Source organism: Octopus sinensis, linkage group LG14 (assembly GCF_006345805.1).
Source record: "Octopus sinensis linkage group LG14, ASM634580v1, whole genome shotgun sequence".
In the NCBI taxonomy this organism is placed as follows: Eukaryota; Metazoa; Mollusca; class Cephalopoda; order Octopoda; family Octopodidae; genus Octopus; species Octopus sinensis.
Genome location: NC_043010.1, coordinates 47,379,611 through 47,401,997, shown reverse-complemented (window position 1 = coordinate 47,401,997; position 22,387 = coordinate 47,379,611). Strand labels below are relative to the sequence as shown.

General features: G+C 35.6%; 1 protein-coding gene across 5 annotated transcripts in view; it reads left to right on the top strand.

Moving 5' to 3' along the window:
* The window catches only part of LOC115218917 (coiled-coil domain-containing protein 186), a 145,129-nt gene that overhangs the window by 104,888 nt on the left and 17,854 nt on the right, over positions 1–22,387 (top strand). For 4 of the 5 annotated variants that reach the window (XM_036508996.1, XM_036508995.1, XM_029788917.2 and 1 more), the window contains exons 12-18: positions 2,896–2,970; positions 4,060–4,144; positions 4,858–4,937; positions 7,950–8,120; positions 8,926–9,083; positions 10,911–10,980; positions 20,528–20,557. In XM_036508996.1, coding sequence (XP_036364889.1) covers positions 2,896–2,970; positions 4,060–4,144; positions 4,858–4,937; positions 7,950–8,120; positions 8,926–9,083; positions 10,911–10,980; positions 20,528–20,557 — 669 coding nt within the window. The remainder of the gene's footprint in view (positions 1–2,895; positions 2,971–4,059; positions 4,145–4,857; positions 4,938–7,949; positions 8,121–8,925; positions 9,084–10,910; positions 10,981–20,527; positions 20,558–22,387) is intronic. The other variant, XM_036508997.1, reaches the window with a different exon arrangement.

The following is a 22,387-nucleotide window of genomic DNA, read 5'->3' as shown; positions in this document are numbered from 1 at the left end:
TACCAACTACTTCACAGGGTGTAGTGAGGGCTTTTACACAGCACCTATACGAGTGTTTTTTATGTGGCACCAGCACTTACGAGCCAGAAAGATTAGGGATGCTCAGCTAGAGAGGATTGTAAGGGACAAGCCTGGATGCAAAGGTAACCATGCTTTTACTTAGCTTGGCATGTCTTTTCAACCATGACAAACTGCAGAAGTCTCGGTCCCCTGTCATTCCCTCTGTGAGTCCCATCATTGGTAGATCCTTCAGGGTCTACCCTTCCGTATGTTTCATCTACAATTAGAGATCAGCTCCTCTTGATGCAACTGTCCTCAATCATATGGATTATATGGCCATACCAGTGCAGTCTTCTCTCTTGCACACTACACCTGATGTTGTATAACAAAATTTTATTTTTTTACTGTCTTTGGTCAGTAAGTGTTTTCTATTTCCATCTATCTAGAAATCAAAGGAAATCACTATTATTCCATTCAAACTTTGCTTTTGTGACCTCAACATCAATGTTTTGAAACTGACCTATTTTCCATTACATTTGAAGTATATTCAGTGCTGAGTTGCTAAAGCAAAAATATCATTATAGCAAATATTCTGCTCAACCACTTGAGCATATCTCTTAGTGTCTGACAATATGTGCATCTCTGATGACAGCTATGTGTTAAGAGGGACTCTTTGGGGCTTGAATGAATGTAAAAAAAGCAAAGTTTGAAGGAAATATTAGCCGTTTTCCATACTTTCTAGGGACAAGTAAATAGGAAATAACAGCTACTTTCCAAGCACAAAAATTGTATTGCACTTTCTTATTGTTAGTACTATCAACCTCCTATTTATTATTAAAAGGGTATAAAATGTCTTTATGAGTCAACAATGCTTACATGTGAAATAGATATCGATTCTTTGAAATTACAAATTACGCCAATTTTAACTTTTCAGAAGATACTATATTCAGCTTTGTCACCAGTAAGAATCAATCTGTCTAAGCATGATTTTACAGAAGCCTTTCATAAATTCATTATCTAGTTTGAAAAATCTCTTAGATAGATGAGAACAATAAATTGAACTTAATTCTCTTAAGTCTGGGAAATACAGGTACTAGTTATTGCAATGGAAAATAGTGGCCTGAAATTATGAAAAAGGAGAAGGCTGGAAGTGGAGTAAAAGAATTTTATTGGCTCTAAAATTATGAACTGCAAAAATATACACAGAACAAATTGGTGCCATGTAAAAAGCACCCATGCTAACACAATATAAGAAGCTCCCATGCCAGCACCATCCAATAACACCTTTGCTGATGCCACATTAAAGCACCTGTGGTGGTGTCATGTAAAAAGCACCCAACTCACCATAAAGTGGTTGGCATTAGGAAGGGCATCCAGCCATTGAAAGTAGGCTAAATCAGACTGTAACTTGGTGCAGCTCTCCGGCTTGCCAGCTCTGGTCAGACCGTGCAACCCATACCAGCATGGCAAACTATGTTAAATGATGATGGTGATGGAGATGATGATGATGGAAACAATATCCTGGACAACCTATTAATGACTTTGCCAATTTCACTTAGGCAAATGTCAAACTATTGTAAATTTCCAATATCATTTGCTTTCCTTAAGGCAAATGTGAAAGGTTGTTGCATAAACTCATCAACTATAGTCACATGTAAGACTTTTCCATTTTAGTAATTGATTTTCAACCTACAATATCAAAGTTTTTACTGATAGTATAAGTTGGCCAGTTGTAATTTTGATAAAGTTAGATTTTGCCCTTACATACATATATCAGACATAGTATTTTATCTGAAGCACATTGTCTTAATAAGTCATTACAATCATATCTATATGAATAAGCAATTTGTCTATTTAAGCCTACCTATCTTGTCTCTTCATGAATATTCTTTGTTTTATTTATCTATCCATTTGGCATTAATTTGTTGTCTTTAGCAATTGAGAAAATTCCATTTAAGGCAACTACAGCCAAATCCTGTCTTCCTAGTCAGTATTGTATTTTGTATGAGAACACAGAGAGCTGTAGCCTTCAGTGACACAGTTTAATATTTTTGATAACAGATTTAGGTTGACTATCATAGAGAACAATTTCTGTTTATTGATTTGTAACCTATTTCAATTTTTTATCTCCATAGGATTTTGTTGCATTTTTTAATTGATTTCACTATTGCAAAGAGCTTCTAATTCTACAATGGGTCATTTCTTTCCAAAATCATTTAATCTATTGGGGAGTCCGCTTTGTTGCAAGTGTCTGGACTATGTCCTTGGTCTGACAATAACCCTTAACTTTTTAGCATTGAAGCTGGCCATATCCAGCCAAAGTATTCTACCTGTTTTATGTTGAAATCAGCCAGATCTGGCCTCTAGTACCTACCCTACAATGTCAGTCTAAAAATTAAATAATCATATCATTGAAATATCAAAGCTATGAGATAATGCATGATTAATCCAAGACAATGTAAATAAATAAGCATTATATTTGACAAAGTAATCTGAATGCTAAAGGGTTAAATCATCATTTTTTTTTTGTCTTCCTTACCCAAATCTGCCTTGGAAATTTTGAGAAAAATTAAAAGCACAGGCCTCATAACAAAATCATACAAAAGTAAAAGACCATCTTGGTGTATTACAAATTTTGTAAAATATCAAGTCTTTTGTTCTACTAATTCATCAACTCTTGTTAAATAAATACTGATAAACTCGAAAAGGTTTCTTTTTTTTTAAAAAAAAAAGGTCACTTGTACAACATGCAGATGCAAATACTTTTCCAATTTTTTTATGTCAAATATTTGCCATTGTCTCCGGGAAACCTTACTACAGAATTTTTTTTATTCAATTTCTTTATTAATATTTATTAAATTTCTTTATTAATTTATCCAATTTCTTTATTAATAGGTGCTTTCGTTAGAGGAAGAGTTAAATGTTATCAAGGTTAAACTTGAAGAATCAGAAACAAAGTGCCAAGAATTGGTAAATACTTTTGAATCTTTATGCAGTAGATTTTTGTATGTATGTGTATGTTTGTGTGTAAATGGTATGGAAAATGCCAGTTGTATAAAGTGTGGAACACTTTGAGTGGATAGAATCTGTGAAAGCATGAGACCAAATAAGATATGGAACAAAGTACTGATGACTGATCTCAAGAGGCTGAACCTCAGAAAGAAGATGACCAGGACCACAATAAGAGGAGAGCTGCTGGACTGGAGAAGACTCACCCAGTTCATGCAAATTAGGCAAAGCAAACATAAAAACTGTGGTGACGAGAGATTTGGATCTATTTTCGAATCTCTCTCCACCAACCACCCTTTCCTCTCACTTTATTTCTCCCATCTATCACATACACATACTCTCTCTCTCTCTCTCCCACCCTATCTTACCCATCATGTTGCCTGGACTAGATAGCTAATTGGTGTAGGCAAGACAACTGATCCAGAAATCTGATATTTAAAAATATGTATTACTGAGTGCCTTGGTACAAAGTGGAGCAGGTAATTGATGTAGTTGAAATGATTGGTATAGACATGTAAAATTTGAAAATGAAAAATGCTTAACTAAGACATCTAAGAAGAATTTAATTAAAACTTTTGTTGGTGTATATCATTGGTTAAGTGATAGTTATGTTAACTAGTAGATTAAAAATGTAACAAAAGTACGACATACTTGAATCAAACTTTTTTTCTGTATATGACTAGTATGTGCCAAGGCATACAAAAAATATTTCAGGAGATTGTATGACTGTTGGCATTCCAAATAACAACATATATTCACAAATATATATGAAAAATGAATACTAATCAATATGCATAATGTTGAGAGGCCCCCTTTGGTCATGACAGACCATGGGATTGCGCCTAGAAAGTTACCCTCCCAGGCACAAGTCCGGGCAAGGTTGTTTATGGAAGACCAGCAGTCACCCATGCATACCGGCCTCCCCTCTCCACATCACCAGTGTTATGCAAGGGAAAGGCAAAGGCCGATACAGCTTGGTTCTATAAAGGAGCCATTTAAAAAAACATGTAACACAACTTTCTAAAACATACTTGGTTTGTTCTTTCCTAGCATAAAAGTTTGGAGGAAGAAACACAAAAACGGCAGGAAGAAACAACTACTCTTACAACACAACTAGCAGATAAAAGTAAATCAGGTGAGTTTCTGTTTCCTTTCTTGAAGAATTTTTTTTTGTGTAATTTGTTTTCTTTTTAATTTATCATGATCGATTTAGTTTCTGTAGTCATTAGAGCTATCTAGTTTGTAGAGATTTTTTAACTAATTGTACTTGTTATACTTTTGAAAGATTCCTTTCTGATCTTCAATAAAAATCTGCCTCAATAAATTCCGGCAGATACATGCAAGCATAGAAAAGTAACTGTAGAAATGATCTCTCTCTCTTTCTCTCTCTCTCTCACACACACACACACACAAAGAAGAGGTACTCAATATGTAAAGCAGAGTTTTAATTGCTGTTATATATACACACAAACGTGTGTGTGTGTATATTCTTTTATTCGTTTGTGCATCTCAGCCCAAAGGCTATAGCCATGCTGGGGTACTGCCAGTCTTATCATCTTTTCTTAGTGGCTGACAATATGTGCATCTCTGATGATGAGAAGTCGGGGAGTATGATAGCCATGTGTTGAGAGGAATTTTTGGTGGGGTTTGAATAGATGTAAGAAAAGTAAAGTTTGAAGGAAATATTAGCCATTTTTTCATGCTTTATAGGAGTAAGCAAATAGGAAATAACAGTTGCTATCTAAAGACAAAAAGCATGTTATACTGTGTAATTTTATCTAAATATTAAGACAAATTTAATTTTTGATATCATTGTTAAGCACATTTTTTTTTTTTCCTGTTATCCAGTGGAGGAACTTGGAGTACAGCTTGAAGAAGCCAAAGATGATATACGAACCCTTAAAAGGAAACACACCAACAACATTAAAGTAAGCTAGAATCTGAATTAAAATTGATTTCAATTACATTTTCTCTTCTGTATTTAGTCCTAAAAATGTTAACACTTATTACTTCCGCCAAGGAAGGAGATTATGTTTTCATCGGCATTGGGTTGTCCATTTATCTGTCTGTGTGCTAAATAACTCAAAAAGTTGTGAATGGTATTTGATGAAACTTGCAGGAAAAGTTGGTAATGACATAAGGAATAGATGATTAAATTTTGGTAGTGATTTGGAAATTTTTATGGATTCTAGAAAGATTTCTCATTTGTTATATTTACTTTACATGAAGTATTACAATCTTACATTCTTTGATTATCTCCCTTGAAAAAAAACCGTTCATCGTTTCCACATAACCTATGATGGCATTGCTGTTTCCAATGTTTATTTTTGTTTCTCTATTAGTAATTTTATCCGCATATCTATCTTAAAATGAACTGCTTGGCGGAGGTCTGCAGAAGATGACATGATAAGCCCTGACTATTGGGATCGACTAAAAAATCTCAAGCTTTGCTCCTTCCACTGCCGCTGTGAAACTAGCTTGCTGTTGTCATTGATGTATTATAACTGCTTCATATGATTCCTGTTTTTCAAGGGTTTTTTTTTTTAACCATATGGCTGTGTTATTTTTCTTTTTAACCCCACCAAGGAGGTTATGTTTTTGCCAGCGTTGGTGTGGGAAATTCAGCGATTTTCAGCATGCATTTATATAGGTGGAAATGAGCTGCTTGGCGGAGGTCTGCACTCTGTGAGTGCTTTTCTAATTCTTCAAGTAATCCTCTGCCAGTTTCCTTTCTTCTTATCTGCCAAGTTTAATTGGCATTTCTTACTTTTTATCAGTTTCTTTTAGGGTGAAAAATTAAGTTGGTATTCAGGGACCTCATCATAGAGCCATGAGTTGCTAAATTACAATATTGAAATCTATGCAATATAATCTTCTTGTAACTGTTTAAATGTTTACTTTATTTGCCAAATGTCTTATGCTAGGAACTTCTATAAAATATTCACCATTATTTCAGATCCCCATTGATTCAGTTAGGTTAGCAAAAGCATAAAGATTTTAAATTGTTAGTAACAGTTTGGGAACTTAAACTGCTGTAATTCAAATTTTGGTTTTGTCAGTTTAATCTTTATTTCACTGGAATTATTAAATTTATTAATTAAAAAACTAAAAATGAAAAAGCCACTCAGGCAAGGGAAGACTGAAATTATTTGACATGGTTTCTTATTTCTTTACTGCCCACAAGGAACTACACACTGAGAGGACAAACAAGGACAAACAAACGGATTAAATCGATTATCTCGACCCAGTATGTAACTGGTACTTATTTAGTCGATCCCGAAAGGATGAAAGGCAAAGTTGACCTTGGCGGAATTTGAACTCAGAATGTAGTGGCAGACGAAATACGTATTTCTTTACTACCCACAAGGGGCTAAACACAGAGAGGACAAACAAGGACAGACAAACAGATTAAGTCGATTCGCCGAGGTCGACTTTGCCTTTCATCCTTTCGGGGTTGATAAATAAAAGTACCAGTTTCACACTAGGGTCGATGTAATCGACTTAATCCCTTTGTCTGTCCTTGTTTGTCCTCTCTATGTTTAGCCCCTTGTGGGCAATAAAGAAATATATATCAACCCTAGTGCGTAACTGGTACTTATTTAATCGACCACGAAAGGATGAAAGGCAAAGTTGACCTCAGCGGAATTTGAACTCAGAATGTAGCGGCAGACGAAATACCACTAAGCATTTCAACTGACATGCTAACATTTCTGCCAGCTCGCCGCCTAAAGCTCGCCAGACCTTATCTGACATGGTTTCTATGGCTGGATGCCTTTCTAATGCTAACCACTCGACAGAGTGTACTTTTGAGTAGTTGGTGTTAGGAATGGCATCTGTCCATAGAAACCATGCCAGACCAAACAATGGAACCTGGTGTGGCCTTGGCCTTACCAGTTCTGGTCAAACTGTCCAACCTATGCCAGAATGGAGAGTAGAAATTGAATAATGATGATGGTAATGACAGTGTGTCTAATGAAATTCTTAAATTCATTTGTGGGTAGTGGAAGTGACATGAATAGAAAGAAAACAACTCTTTGTAAACCTCAACTAAATTCACAAGACAATAATAGCTTCCAAGTAGTTGTTTAATCTTCTAGACATACTCACCAAATCATCTTCAAATTACTATTGCTTTAAAAAGGAAGGGCACATTGGATAATATAGCTATAGATACATGGAGCACAGCGTCGGTTACGACGACGAGGGTCCCAGCTGCTATGATCAACGGAACAGCTTGCTTGTGAAATTAACATGCGAGTGGCTGAGCATTCCACAGACATGTGTACCCTTAATGTAGTTCTCAGGGAGATTCAGCGTGACACAGAGTGGGACAATGCTGGCCCTTTTTTTAAATAGAGGTACTACTCATTTTTGCCAGCTGAGTGGACTAGAGCAACGTGAAATAAAGTGTCTTGCTCAAGGACATAACGCGTCACCAGGAATCAAACTCACAATCTTATGATCATGAGCCAAATATCCTAACCACTAAACCACGTGCCCTCACACGTAGATACATAATACCAGAGAAAAGGACATGATGTTCATGGTTAGAATGTTCTTGATCATATATATGTTTGTTCAGTTAGGGCTGATCTGGAACTAATCAATAAATGCATATCAGATTTTAGTTAAATAGATGCTCAACCCATGAATTTTTCTGTTTTCTACTTGCTTTTCAACCAGAATAGTTAGGTGTGTTACAATGCCAATGATGAGAACTGTTTACTAGAATTTAATTGGAAAGCTAATTCCTTATCAACTCAGCCATTGCAACTCTGTTATCTGCATTGATAATAGATAACTTTATATTTTATTTTACAAGAAATTATATATATATATATATTACCATATCTTGTTTTCTCTGTGTATTTGATTTTTTTTTTTTTTTTTTTTTCATTTTTAATATCTTTTGATTTTTCTTTTCCTTTCATTTCTAATAGGATTTGACAAGGCAGTTAACTTTCACAAGGCGGAAACTTGAAAACTATGAAAACACAGGAGAGAAAGATAGCACAAGTCTTGGTTCTCGTACAAGCTCTAATGGCTCTCTAAATACACTCGATAACAATGTCCAGTCAACTGTGATACATAGAAATGGCAACCCAGACCAGGTAAAGAGGCTGAAGTTCAAATTGGTAGTTACTTTGCCTTCATGTCTGCTATGTTTCCCAACCAGTTATTTATTCCCAATACTTTTGAATAGAAATGTTAACTGAATCATGCTGCTATATATCTGTCACTTTATATTGCTATGTAGTCCTTTTGGCTGATGCTTGATTCTACTTCAATGCTGTTACTGAGAGGAATTGAATCCAGCATTGAAATCCAGCGGATCATTTATCATTGTCACACTTAATAAATTATATATTAGCTCTCTCTTTTACTTGTTTCTGTCATTTGACTGTGGCCATGCTGGAGCACGACCTTAAGTCAAGCAGATCAACCCCAGGACTTATTCTTTGTAAGCCTAGTACTTATTCTATCAGTCTCTTTTGCTGAACCACTAAGTTATGGGGACGTAAACACACCAGCATCAGTTGTCAAATGATGTTGAGGGGACATACACACGCACATACATATATATATATATATATATATATATACGACGGGCTTCTTTCAGTTTCCATCTACCAAATCCACTCACAAGGCTTTGGTCGGCCCGAGGCTACAGTAGAAGACACTTGCCCAAGGCGCCACACAGTGGACTGAACCCGGAACCATGTGGTTCGTAAGCAAGCTACTTACCACACTGTCACTCATTGTGAGTTGGATCTGTTGGCTATAGATCTTGATAATTGTATTCTGGTTTATGAAGTAGACAAAATATCTTTCCCCTTTAATTCTTCCTTTTTCTTTCGTCTCCTTTGTTACCTTACACTGTTGTAAGCCTCTGCTTTTATTTATTTTTTTTTACAGGAATACCCTGTCATTACTGAGCAAGTTGAAGTTGACAAACAGGTTCTTATTGAAAGGATTGTCAAACTTCAGAAGGCTCATGCTAGAAAGAATGACAAGATAGAATTCATGGAGGATCACATCAATCATTTAGTGGATGAAATTCAGAAGAAGAAACGGTTAGATTTTGTCATTGTTATTGCAGTCATTAACTCTGTGTGTCCGTATCTGTGTGTGAGTTAATCAGTAAAACAGTAAGCTGTGATGTCCTATGACTTATTTTAGTAATTAGAACCATGTTGTGATTCAACACACCCACACACACACTGATATAATGTTTATGTTGCCCTCCTTAAAGCCATGGATATATTTGAGCTAAGTATTAAAAATTAACAGAAGCAGTGTGTAGGAAGTAATAATTTATCAAGGTGCCTGCATATTTTATTGCACTGGGTCACATGGAAGGGTAATTTAAAGTCAAAAACATGTCATGTCATCCTAAGCTTCATTAATGAACTTTTCTGGCTTTCTTTTGATGGTATTGGCAGTGACTTCTTTATTCTATAGTATGATCAGGTAAAATGAACATTATCATCATCACCATTTAAAGCTTGTTTTCCATGCTGGTACAGATTGGATGGCTTAACAGAAGCTGGCAAGCAATAGGGCTATGCCAGGTTCCACTGTATGCTTGGTTTTTACAGCTGGATGACCTACCTAGTGCCTCTCTCTCTTGCTCTCTCTCTCTCTCTATATATATATAGAGAGAGAGAGATGCCCTATCTAATGTCTATATATATATATATATATATATATATATATATAAAGAGAGAGAGAGAGAGCAAGAGACAGAGTGACACAGAGAGAGTGGGACACACACCATACACACATATGCTAACACACAGTTTCCACCACACACACACACACACACAGTTACTGCCACACACACACACACATGCCACGATACACCCACACATACACACAGATACCAACCATTCCTCACACTCTCCTGTCCCAGAAAGCACTTTCTCTTTGTCCATCTACTTCTGGTCTTTTAAAAAATGTAACTACACATGGACTGTTGGCGATTCTTTTCTTTTGGACTTTCCTATGTCTCCTCTTTCCGAAGAAGAGCTATGCTCGAAATGTGAAACAACCACTCTTTCTTTCCATCTCTGAGCATCTCATTAATACTCTGCATATACTATGTCCTCATGTTATTGATTTTTTCTTGTCTTTTTTCTCCCTTTTTTTAATTAACTATGTATATATATATATATATATATATATATATATATACATATTAAAATAATAATTATAGAATAATAAATATAAGACAGTTATAAAAAATATAGGATGTAACATGATTTTTAAAAAAAGTGCAAATATAAAATGTGCGTGTCCAAATATAAATATTTAGATAAATCCTGATTTTGATACTGATTATTGAGAAAAGAGAACAACAACTCTTACAGTAACACTAGTACCTAGTTGTATTGGTACATAATTCCCTTTTGTGCTAAACTGGTGTTTTTGTGAGCAGAGATCTGCTATATTAACAGCAGGCATTCTTCCCTATTGCCCTGCACTCTGAAAAAAAGGACACTTGAGAGCATAACTCCATTCTTTTCTGAGGCTAAAGGTTTCATAACCTGTCTGTATATGGTCAGAGGAGGAAAGCCAGTACCCATGGTCTTTGCAGTTCTCCACCCCATTGATGACATTGATGCAATCAACAGGATTGGTGTGACTGGTGGGTTTGATATAACTTATGCTCAGTTTGAACATCTACAAGAAAAGGACTGCTGGAGAACTAACCAAGGATCTAGTCCAAGTGCTTGTAACAGTGTAGCATCCACTAAAACACAAACTAGATGGCTGTGTTAAAATGAGTTGCGTGATTGGCCCAACACTTAATACAAACAAATGATCAACCCCAAAATAAAGAAAAACAATGACAACAGCGCAATAATGCACTTAACTTTTATTATTGTTGTTTATTTTAGAATTATTCAGAGTTATGCCTTGCGTGAAGAAACAGGAGTTCTGTCAACAGACTACATGGATATAAATAAGGTCAGTTTTTTTCTTCCCCATAATTTCTTTGCAAATATTTCCACTAAATTGCATCTAATGTGATGGATTTTATTCTGATTTTTTTTTTCTTTCCCCCTTTTTTTTTCTTGTTATTATTCTTCTGAGATTTTCATCTCAGAATAATGCTAAAAAGAAATAATTATCAGTAAAAATTTGCTGTGAAGATTTCTGTGCATTAGCCGTTTTCTGTATTTGTCATCTTTTGTTTGTTTGTTTTTTGAAGCTGTTATAGCCGTTAGAGACAGTTTTCAGTGTAAACTGCATTCCAATTAGCATTACCAGTGTTGTCCAAAAACTTCGATCATCTGATCACTTTGGAACTAGCTACTTTGTTTATTGTTTTTAGATTTTTTATCGCCTCTAGAGGAAGTTTTTATTTACTAATTACATGGATAATCTCTGTTGTCTGAAGTTTTTCAGCTCACTATATTATATATGTGATACCCTACTGTATTTGTATTTTAGTATGCAAAACACTATATCAGTCATATATTGCTGATATTCATAACACAACATCTCTACGTTCCCTCTAGTTCTATAATAATGACTCTTAGTCTTACCAACTTTGAAGAATATGAGTCACTGAAGAGGTCTAGTAAGACTGAAGCAAGTCTTGATTTCACTAGTTGGCTTTGAAAACAAGATCTCACTCCACTTTTTTTTTTGTATAGCATGTAAAAGTTCCAATCAACTGAATCTTATTGTAGTTATTTCCCTTATTTGACTTAAACGTTTTCAACACTTCTACAGGAAGTTTTTATCTTACTAATATGTTTGGGTAATCACAGCTGATTGAAGCTTTTCAACTCATTGTATTACACATGTGAGCCTCTACCATATTTGGAAATTACAATTACAAAGAAGAAAAAAAAGAAAAAAAAAGTGAACTCTTCTCTCTTAGCTCTAAGACATCAGATGAGTTTTCTGAAATTTCTTGCTGAACAATCTGTACATATGACTTGTTTGTAGTGATCAAATGTTTATGCTGTACATTAACTCACTCCCTCCATCGAAGTGACAGGTGCATGGTGTGCTACACCTCAGATGTCAAAGTGATCACAGATCAATGTGAGATGAAGTGTTTTGCTTGAGAATATAAAGCACTGCTCAGTCTGGGAATTGCAACACAATGAATGCAAATACCCTTATCACTAGATCACATGTAATCACAAAAAACATAAATAAATAAAAAAAGGAATTTGAAATAGAGAGAAGGATCTAAAATTTTTCACCATGTTGATATATAATGCTGTGATTAATGATAGAGCTGCATTAAAGTCTCACCCTATAAAAGCTATTTTTATATATTATTTAAGATTTAAGTTATGTATAGATTTTTGTTATTATCTCATTCACTTCACTTTTAGATGTATATATATAAAGATTTATAAGTCATATATGCCATCATAAAAATCATTATAATCACTGTCTTTATCATTATTTTCCCATGTTGACATAAGTTGTTTGCCCAATTACATGCTGTCATTCATATGTAAGGCTTAAATCACTGATCTCTGTATAGTGCACTTCATCCATGGTCTTCTTCAGTCTATTTCTACTCTATGTGACTCTGTTTTTTTTTGTTTTTTTTTTGTCGTTTTTTTAATCATCCAGTTTCCATTCAAAACTGAATATGTATACCATGACAAGTCATCCGCTGCATTTAAAAACCTTTTTGCTTCTGAATTTACTTACATTCAACTTTCTCCAGACATCTAGATTGCATACTGGAGTGATCTAGTATAAAACGTCACCCTTTTCAAGCTTAGCTAGGCTCGTGGGCCTGGTTTCCTGGTTTTTGTGGCATATGTGTTCCCTCCAGCTGGACAGGACGCCAGTCCATCGCAACGTTACTCCAGAAACAGGAAGAGAGAGTGAGAGAAAGTTGTGGCGGAAAAGTACAACAGGGGTCACCACCACCCCCTGCCAGAGCTTCATGAAGCTTTTTAGGTGTTTTCGCTCAATAAACACACACAACGCCTGGTCTGGGAATCAAAACCGCGCTCCTCCAACCACAAGTTTGCTGCCCTAACCACTAGGCCATTGCGCCTCCATGAGTGATCTATTATACTGGTGCATATTGAATTATTCATACTCAACGTGCGTGTGTGCATTATGTGCATGTGTTGTTTGCATGTGCGTGTGTGTGTGTTTATAATACACACACACACACACATGGTAAAAGTCAACAAATGAAAGTGAACTTGCCCTAATATGATGAATGGAAAATCCAACATTTCAGTCAGTCTTTCTTCAGCAGAAAGTTGACGGTAGAGAAATTAAAGAGACACAGTTGAGTTTTACATCCTCTGATTTGCAATTGATGAAGAACACAAGACTATGAAAATTTTATATGTGAACAGGAAATAGTGAGACAGAGAAATTGAGTGAGATAGGTAGGAGAAAGAGGAATGGAATGAGATGGAGAAACAGGCAAAGACGAGTGTGAGGTAAAGGGAAAAGACAAGATGAGAGTGAAGTTAATAGATAAGAACTAAGAGGAGGTATAAGAGTAGAGGAGGAAAAAAACTTTCATTTAAATCTGTTCATAACATGGTACCAAGTTTGAACATGAAACATTATTCCCTCCTGTTTCCTTGAGAATGTGGTTCCATGGTGTGTGGAGATGCTGTACACTGATAAGGGAGTGATGAAGTGGCCTTTTGTGTTGAAGTGGGTGTCAATCAGTTTGTCTGGCAAAGTAGTATGTCTTGCATGTCCCCCTGAAAGCTATCAACAAGGCATTGATTCATTTCTCCCAATATAAAGAGCACTTTTTATACACACATACTCTCTCTCCATACTCTGACCTCAGCTAAAATGCCAAAAATTAGCCTTTTGGCTATAAAGAATGTGTAGTTTTTAAATTCTTAGAATTTACCCAAGTTCCTGTAAGGGTGAAATTACAAAATTTATTCAGAAACTAGCTGTCAGTCTTTACAGTTTCCTCCCATGAACACAGAATCCCGTAACCTCAGGTAGTTATAACATGGGTGATGCCTGTATGTGTGTTCCATTGGTTTGTTTTAAGTTTGTCACAAATACATTTCAAGGATATCAAGTAAATGTTTCACCATTAGATATTGTTATATATTCAATAGAAGTATAACAATAATAGTTGTAAACGGAAAGAAAGTATATGGAAATATATGATCGCTCAAGGTTTGAATCCCAGAACAAGACTTTTACAGATGAATTATGAATGGTTGAAGATGAACTGTGGCTAGAAATAGTAAAATTGGTGCTAACATATTTGTTGTAGTAAGCCAAGAAACAATAATTAATTAAAATTAAATCCTTACTGATGAGAACAGTTGTAATTAATAGACGAAAGAAGATGACAAACTGGCAGAACTGTTAGTGTCTGAAAAAGTGCTTTGCAATATTTCTTCCAGCAAATTACATTCTGAGTTCAAATTCTGCTGAGGTTGACTCTGCCTTTCTTCCTTTACTATAAGCTGAACACTAGACTCAGTGTAATTGATTTACATCTCTCCTAAAATTGCTGACTTGTTTCAAAGTTTAAAACCATTATCTATAGACTAATATAGGCACAAATGTGACTGTGTAGTAGAAAGTTTGTTTCCCAACCACAGCACCTTGGGCATATGTTTTCTACTATAGCCCTTGCCTGACCAAAGGTTTATGAGTGGATTTGGTTAACAGAAACTGGAAAAAAAAATTGTCAGATGTGTGTGTTTGTGTGAGTGTATTTGAGAGTTAGTGTTTCCTTGCTTTGACATTGTGCGATAGTTGTAAATGAGTGTCACCGTCATGCAAGCAATGTCATTTGTTTCCAGTATTTTGTGAAGACTTATTTGGTCATGGAAAAATTATTACCTTAATTGGAAACAAGTGAGGGTTGGCAACAAGAAGGGCATCCCACCATTGAAGATCTGCCTCAACAAATTCTGTTCACATCATGTGAGTTAAAACAATGATGATAATGAGGATGATGTTGCGAGAGTGAACAAGAGTCATCAATTCACACACATTATTCTAACAAAACATTTGAACAGCCATTTTTTTTTTCTTTTTTCTGCTAAGTTAGTGTAAAATCTTGCTGAGAAAAAGAAGCAGGGCTATTAGAGCTTACCATGGTTTAAGTGTTGCTATGTCATTATAAACACAATATTCTGTCATATTTTGATTTAGCCTCCTTTGTGTTCTGGAATTTTCCACACCTGTATAAGACATTTGCCTATGTCCATTACTAGCTCTTGCCTAGAAGGCAGAATATGTTTTCTATTCTGATTGCTTGGTAGGAAGTTAGTTAACCATGTGACTGATATACTGTGTTTTAGGCATCTAATTTAAGCACTAATTATGTCTAATACTGCTTAACTCTATATTAATGTTTCTTTTTAACCCATTATGTTAATGAACTACTGCTAAACTACAGTAATAATAATAATAATAATAATAATAATAATAATAATGATGATAACAATAATAATAATAATGATAACAACAATAATAACAACAATAATAGTAGTAATAATAATAATAATAATAATTATCATGTACATGTTTTGTCTTGGTATAAAAGAAGGGCTACAACAAATATTCTGCTCAATACCACATATTTACTTGTCAGTTGCTTGCCCTTCACCACTTGAGTATGTCCCTTATTGGTTGACGATATGTGCATCTCTGATTCCAAGCAGAAGTAGTGGGGGAGCATCATAGCCATGTGTTGAGAGGAATTCTTTGGGGTTTGGATAATACACCTCTGGAAACATGAGTGTTTTGTTCATTCTTAAACAAACCTTATTCAGGGACCTTTTGAGCGAGATGGGCTACTTGATCTGAAGAAAATTCTAACTGAGCCCCATCTTACAAGGTCATGTATTGTTTACCTTGTTACGAGATCACCATGTTGCACACATATGGTTGTGATGCATGTGCCTTGTGTACTCTTATCAGATGAGTAGTCATGATGAGTATATTGGGCTTCGTATATTTGTACCCCAGTGTCACTTTCATTGCATGCATTGCTCTCTCACTCAATAATTTTAATAATAATAATAATGATAATAATAAGAGCAGAGCTGGCCCTCAAAACTGCTCTATTGGGGACAGCTAGGATTTTGTGATTGGTGCTTAGGTGTTGTGTATCTTTCATGATAGTTGACATCCAAGTAACAAGTCATATAATTTGCAGAAAGAGACCGTGTGAGACCTCTGACAACAGGTTGCTGTCTGCTCTCACAGAATCAACAAAAGCAAGACCGAGAAGAGCTTTGAGAAGCAAAATAATAACAATAACAGCACAAGTTGCTGTTTCCATTTGAAGAAATGTCAAATCCACCAAATTGAATTCTCCCATGCTCTTTCTGTACACTCAGTCACTTGAAAACAGCAGCATTCTTTATCAATCAGTAATCAGTTTTTAGGTACTATCTCTTGTTTTACTGTCTTTATAATCTGCAACTAGATGTTTATCTGTGCCCATATGTACATGAATATTATTATTATTATTATTATTATTATTATTATTATTATATTATTATTGGGATGGTAAAAGCAGTAAGCTGGCAGCATTCGTTGGATATTAGAGAGAATGTTTTGCAGTATTTATTTCAGCTCTGAGTTCATATCCCACCAAGGTTATCTTTGTCTATGATCGCATCAAGGTTGATAAAATACAGTACTAATTGAATATTGGGGTTACTGGTATCAGCTAACCCCTCTCCTCAAAATTGCTGGCCTTGGGCTTAAATTAGAAACCATTGTTATTAGAGTGATGGTTTTTACAATATTGACTTATGTTCCTTTATGAAATCTCCCTAATATTGATTTCAGATTTTAGCAGAAGGCCAATAAGCTTGGGGGAAGGTTTAAATTGATTACATCAACTTCAGTGCTCAACTGGTATTTACCATATTGATCTCAAAAGGATGAAGGGCAAAGTCAACCTCAGCAGAAAGACTGATGAAATACTTCTAAACTTTTTGCCCAGCGTGCTAATGATTCTGCCAGCTTGTCGACTTTAAAATCTCACTAATATTGACTTTGCCTTTTGTCCTTCCTTTCTGGGGGGGCTAATAAAACTTATTTTATTAGCTGTCAAGTGCTGGAGTTGATCTTGGCCTTGTGCCTATGTAAGAAATCATTGTTCCTATTGTTATTGAGACAACAGATTGGCAGAGTCAGTAGCACTACAGCCAAAATGGTCCAGGCCTGCCTGTATGGCTAAGAAGTTTACTTTATGACGACTTGGTTCTGGGTTTGTTTCAGACAAGTGCCTTCATTCACTGACTCAGGTCAAGCAAAAACCTTGCAAGTGAAATTTTGTAGATGGAAACTTCGTGGGACCATAACCCATCGTCTAGTGTAACATCACCTCCTGGCCCTTGGGTATATTTAGTGGAGTCTGTCTACTCTGTTGCAAGCATTCAGGCTAGATTTCCCATCTGAAAATAAAGCATTCTTTTAATCCCACCAATCTTGAAGGTACTGTGGGATTATGAGCATTGCCCTTTACCCTCTGATGAAACTGTTAAAAAAAATAGTGGCAGTGGTGATTGTGGAGATGCTTTGCAGTATGTAGGTTCCTATCTCAGTGTTCTCAGGTTAAAACTAACTGGAGTTGACTTTGTTAGTAATTAATTCAATCAGCTACATTTATTCTCTCTAAGAAACACCATCTATCTACATATCTTTCAGTCTATCTATCTGTCTGTCTATCTATCTATCCATCCATCCATCTAATCCATCTCTCCCTCCCTCCTATCCTTCTCTTCCTATAAATGTATATATTTGAAAGAGAAATATTCATACTAGCATACTTTCTCTGTCTCTCTCATTTCATCATACAAACTGATGCACATGGATGATTCAACAGCACCAATTGATTGATTTCAAAAAAATTTATCTTTTCTTTTTTTCAATTTTCTTTTGCTATTTTCATTTGAATATCTTTCTGTTAATTCATCTTCACATTCTTATTTAGCAAGCACTGAAATATATTTTTCAAAAATTTCTTTCTTCAATTACATGTTGTTGCTTCTGTTATTATCTTTTTTTTTCTTCTTCTTCTTTTTCAGCAACCTAAGTTTTTCACAAACTTGACCAAATTTATTAGCATTCAATATTTTCTGTAATGTGTTGCGATAGTTTAAGTTAGAGAAATGCTCAAACATATTAGAAAAAGACTTATTCTCTCTTTCTCTCTCTCTGTATATATGTATATCCATGTATATATATATATATATATATATATATATATATATATATAACCATAATAACCAGCAAAGCTTGCTTTATTAATTTTGCTTTTCCTCTAACAGTTTTTTGTGTACATTTATGTGCTTGTTTGTATGTTTAAATAGATATATGGATATAGATATATGGATTTTGGATATGTGTTATATATATATATATATATATATATATGTATATAATGTATGGACATATTGTAAAATGTATGTTGACTGGGACCGTTACTATCTCCTGATGGTTGTTCCACCAAGCTGGTTGAACAGCCAACATCCAAAACTTACAGGCCTATACAAAACGAATTTTACAATACATTTTGGTCTATTCTCAGCATCAAGTCCCCATTATCAGTGCATGTTCGGCTGTTATTCTTAAACTCATTTTAAAATAGTAATTTCAGTTTAACACGTACACACACGCACATGTGAAATAGATGAAGGAGTTTACATTATGTTAACTTCTGAAATTGGCACAAGGCTATAAAATTGAGTAGAGGAATCAGCCAAATGAACTGTTAGCAGTACTTGATCAGTACTTTATTTCATCATCTCCAGAAGGATGATAAGCAAAGTCGACTTTAGTGGTATTTGAACTCACTGACGAGTTGTTTCAAGGATCTCCCCAATACCTTGATTTAAAACTAGAACCATCATTCCAGAAACTAAACTGAAACAAAGATAAACAACATAATCAAGTTGTTAGGGAGCAGGCCGTGTTGCCAATAAAGATCAATGGTGCATATTGTATTAGCAGTACTTTTATTGGATTCCTAACCAAGATACTGAAATCTCTGTGTTTTAGTCCACTAGTTATAAACACGTACCACAAGCACATATTGTTTGTCCCTGCAATGAGAACAAGCTAAAATTGACAAGAGTATTGTCAGACACAAGAAACTACTTTGGAATGGATCTGCTAAAAAAAAAGCTTGTTTCATTTGCTTGGTCATATTAGTTATTAAAAAATATATATTAGCAACAGGAGTAGTGTTAATACCAATTGGCAATCATTTGGTATTCACCTTGAGAGATCCTCTTATACAGAGTTATAGTGCTAAAAGCACAGACATGTTGTCTAGCAGATGTCTGTACTTTTAGTACCATGTCTCTATCTGTGAAGATCTCTCAAGCTGAAAACCATAGTAATGCGATGTTATAATGGTTTCAAATTTTGACATAAGGCCCGTAATTTCAGGGGAGGGAGTAAGTTGATTACATTGACCCCAATGCTCAACTGGTACTTATTTTATCGAACCCGAATGGATGAAAAGCAAAGTTGACCATGGCAGAATTTGAACTCAGGATGTAAAGATGGCTGAAATGGCACTAAGCATTTTGCCCAGTGCATTAACAATTCTGCCAGCTCATTGCCTTATGGTGTCCTAACAGTACATTCACAGTGGACCACAATCAAGCTAGTTTAGCTACAACTGCTGCTGTTATCTAAAAGCAAATCTAAAACCAAAATTGATTCAAGTCTACATTTAAAATAGTTGTATACTGTCAACTTAATGTGACAGTCCCATGAAGGGAATCACACCACTGCTATTTAGCCCTAGGAAGCAGCAACGCTTCCTGTCAGCCTTGACACATTTCCTGTGTCTTTATGTTTACAAGGGGGAGACAAGCACCCCCACCCAGCTAAGCCTTGTAAACATAAGGACACATAGTATCCTTATCACTAGGAACATAGTGATGCTTCCTAGGACTAAATAGTAGTGGTGTGATTCCCTTCATGGGACTGTCACATTAAGTTAACAGTATACAACTACTCTATCGTTCCACTACTGCTTATATCTCTCTGAGATATTTAGAATTGTAATATTTCTACATTTAAAATGTTTCATGTATTGGAAGCATGTAGAAGACTTTCTAACCCAAATTTTAATACAAAATAAGCTAAGACCTTATGCTAGCCTGTTGGTCCAATGCTTCAGTGTGAGATTTGCATTGTTGTTTGAAATAGATGTAGAAAAGTCTTTATGAAACTAACAGTTCTTTAACATTTGTATAATTCCTTTGCATTTGCCATCTGAATTGCTCTGTAGATAATAAGTTGTCAATATTAACCACTGCTTCATATCTGCTTTCAACATTAAAAGCACTTTACTTTTATTTTAATCCTCATCATCATCATCCTCCCTCCTCCTCCTCCTCGTATCTTTCACCGTTTTTTTACTCCCATTTTACATTGATTGCTTACAGAAACCCCCCTTATTCTTCTCACCTGTTTCCCACCTTCATTTTTTTATTTTTATTTTTTTTGTCTTATACTTTTTTTTTCGTTTCCACACCTGACCTGACAGGCTGTTGTTTCCTCTCAGAGTGACATCAAGGTAGGTAGCTACTGCTGCGCCACCACACCGACCTTCAGTGTTTGTTTATTCTTTTCCTAGTGCTTTCTTATGGTGTCCTTTTATCTCTTCTCAAACATAGTTTCCAACTTAACTAGAATTATCTCCCCTTTTATACATTGTTTATTTGCTTTTTTTACTTCTTTTATCTGTCTTCTTGCATTTCTTTATCGGTATTTTAAAATTGTAATTTTAGAAACTATTTATTCATACATTTACATTTTGCAATGGAAAAATTATGGATAGCTTAGCTGAATAACATCATCGCGTTGACATGAAAAGCTTTCTAAATTTGAAGAATTTGTGATGTCTTTTTTGACACAGGCGTGGCTCTGTGGTAAGAAGCTTGCTTTCCAAACATGTGGTTCCAGGTTCAGTACCACTGCAAGGCCCCTTAAACAAGTGTTTCCTACTATAGCCTTGGGCCGACCAAAGCCTTGCGAGTGGATTTGGTAGATAGAAACTGAAAGAAGCCTGTCACATGTGTGTCTGTGTGTCTTTGTATCTGTGTTTGCCCCCCACCACCGCTTGACAGCTGGTGTTGGTGTGTTTACGTCCCCATAATTTAATGGTTCAGCAAAAGAGAGCAATAGAATAAGTACCAAGTTTCAAAAAATAAGTCCTGGTGTTGATTCATTTGACTAAGAATTCTTCAAGGTGGTGGTGCTCCAATATGGCCAGAGTCTAATAACTGAATCAAGTAAATGATAAAAGAATCTTTGTTAAAAAAATGAGCATTTAAGATTGATAATCAAGTCTGTATTACTCTTTTACTCTTTTACTTGTTTCAGTCATTTGACTGCGGCCATGCTGGAGCACCACCTTTAGTCGAGCAAATCGACCCCAGGACTTATTCTTTGTAAGCCCAGTACTTATTCTATTGGTCTTTTTTGCCGAACCACTAAGTGACGGGGACATAAACACACATCGGTTGTCAAGCAATGCTAGGGGGACAAACACAGACACACAAACAAACACACACACACACATATATATATATATACATATATACAACAGGCTTCTTTCAGTTTCTGTCTACCAAATCCACTCACAAAGCATTGGTCGGCCCAGGGCTATAGCAGAAGACACTTGCCCAAGATGCCACGCAATGGGACTGAACCCGGAACCATGTGGTTGGTTAGCAAGCTACTTACCACACAGCCACTCCTGCGCCATATTAGTATATGAAACAATAATGGTTTGTATATCTGGCAAGAGAACTGCCAGAAGGATTTTGATGTGGTTTTATTTTTGCATTGTGGTACATATTTGGAAAGTAATATGGTCATAGGAGACATTGAAGCTATGTATGAAGGTGCTAAAGCAGAAGCTGGGTTATTAGTGAGTTTAAGGAATAATGCTGTGTACCCACAGGCATCTACAAAAGATCTGTGCAGGCATAGGCATGGCTGTGTGGTAAGAAGTTTGCTTCCCAACCACATGGTTCCAGGTTCAAACCCACTGCTTGGCACCTTGGACAAGTGTTTTCTACTATAGCCTTAGGTAGACCAAAACCTTGCAAGTGGATTTGGTAGATAGAAACTGAAAGAAGCCCATTATGTGTGTGTGTATGTATATATATATATATAATTGTGTGTGCGTGTGTGTGTGTCTTTGTGCTTGTGTTTGTCCCCCACCACCACTTGATAAACAGTGTTGGTTTGTTTACATCTCCATAACTTAGTGGTTTGGCAGAGAGACTGATAGAATAAGTACCAGGCTTTAAAAAAAACAATAAGTACTGGGATCGATTCATTCAGCAAAACATTCTTCAACCAGTGCCCCAGTATAGTCGCAGTCTAATGACTGAAA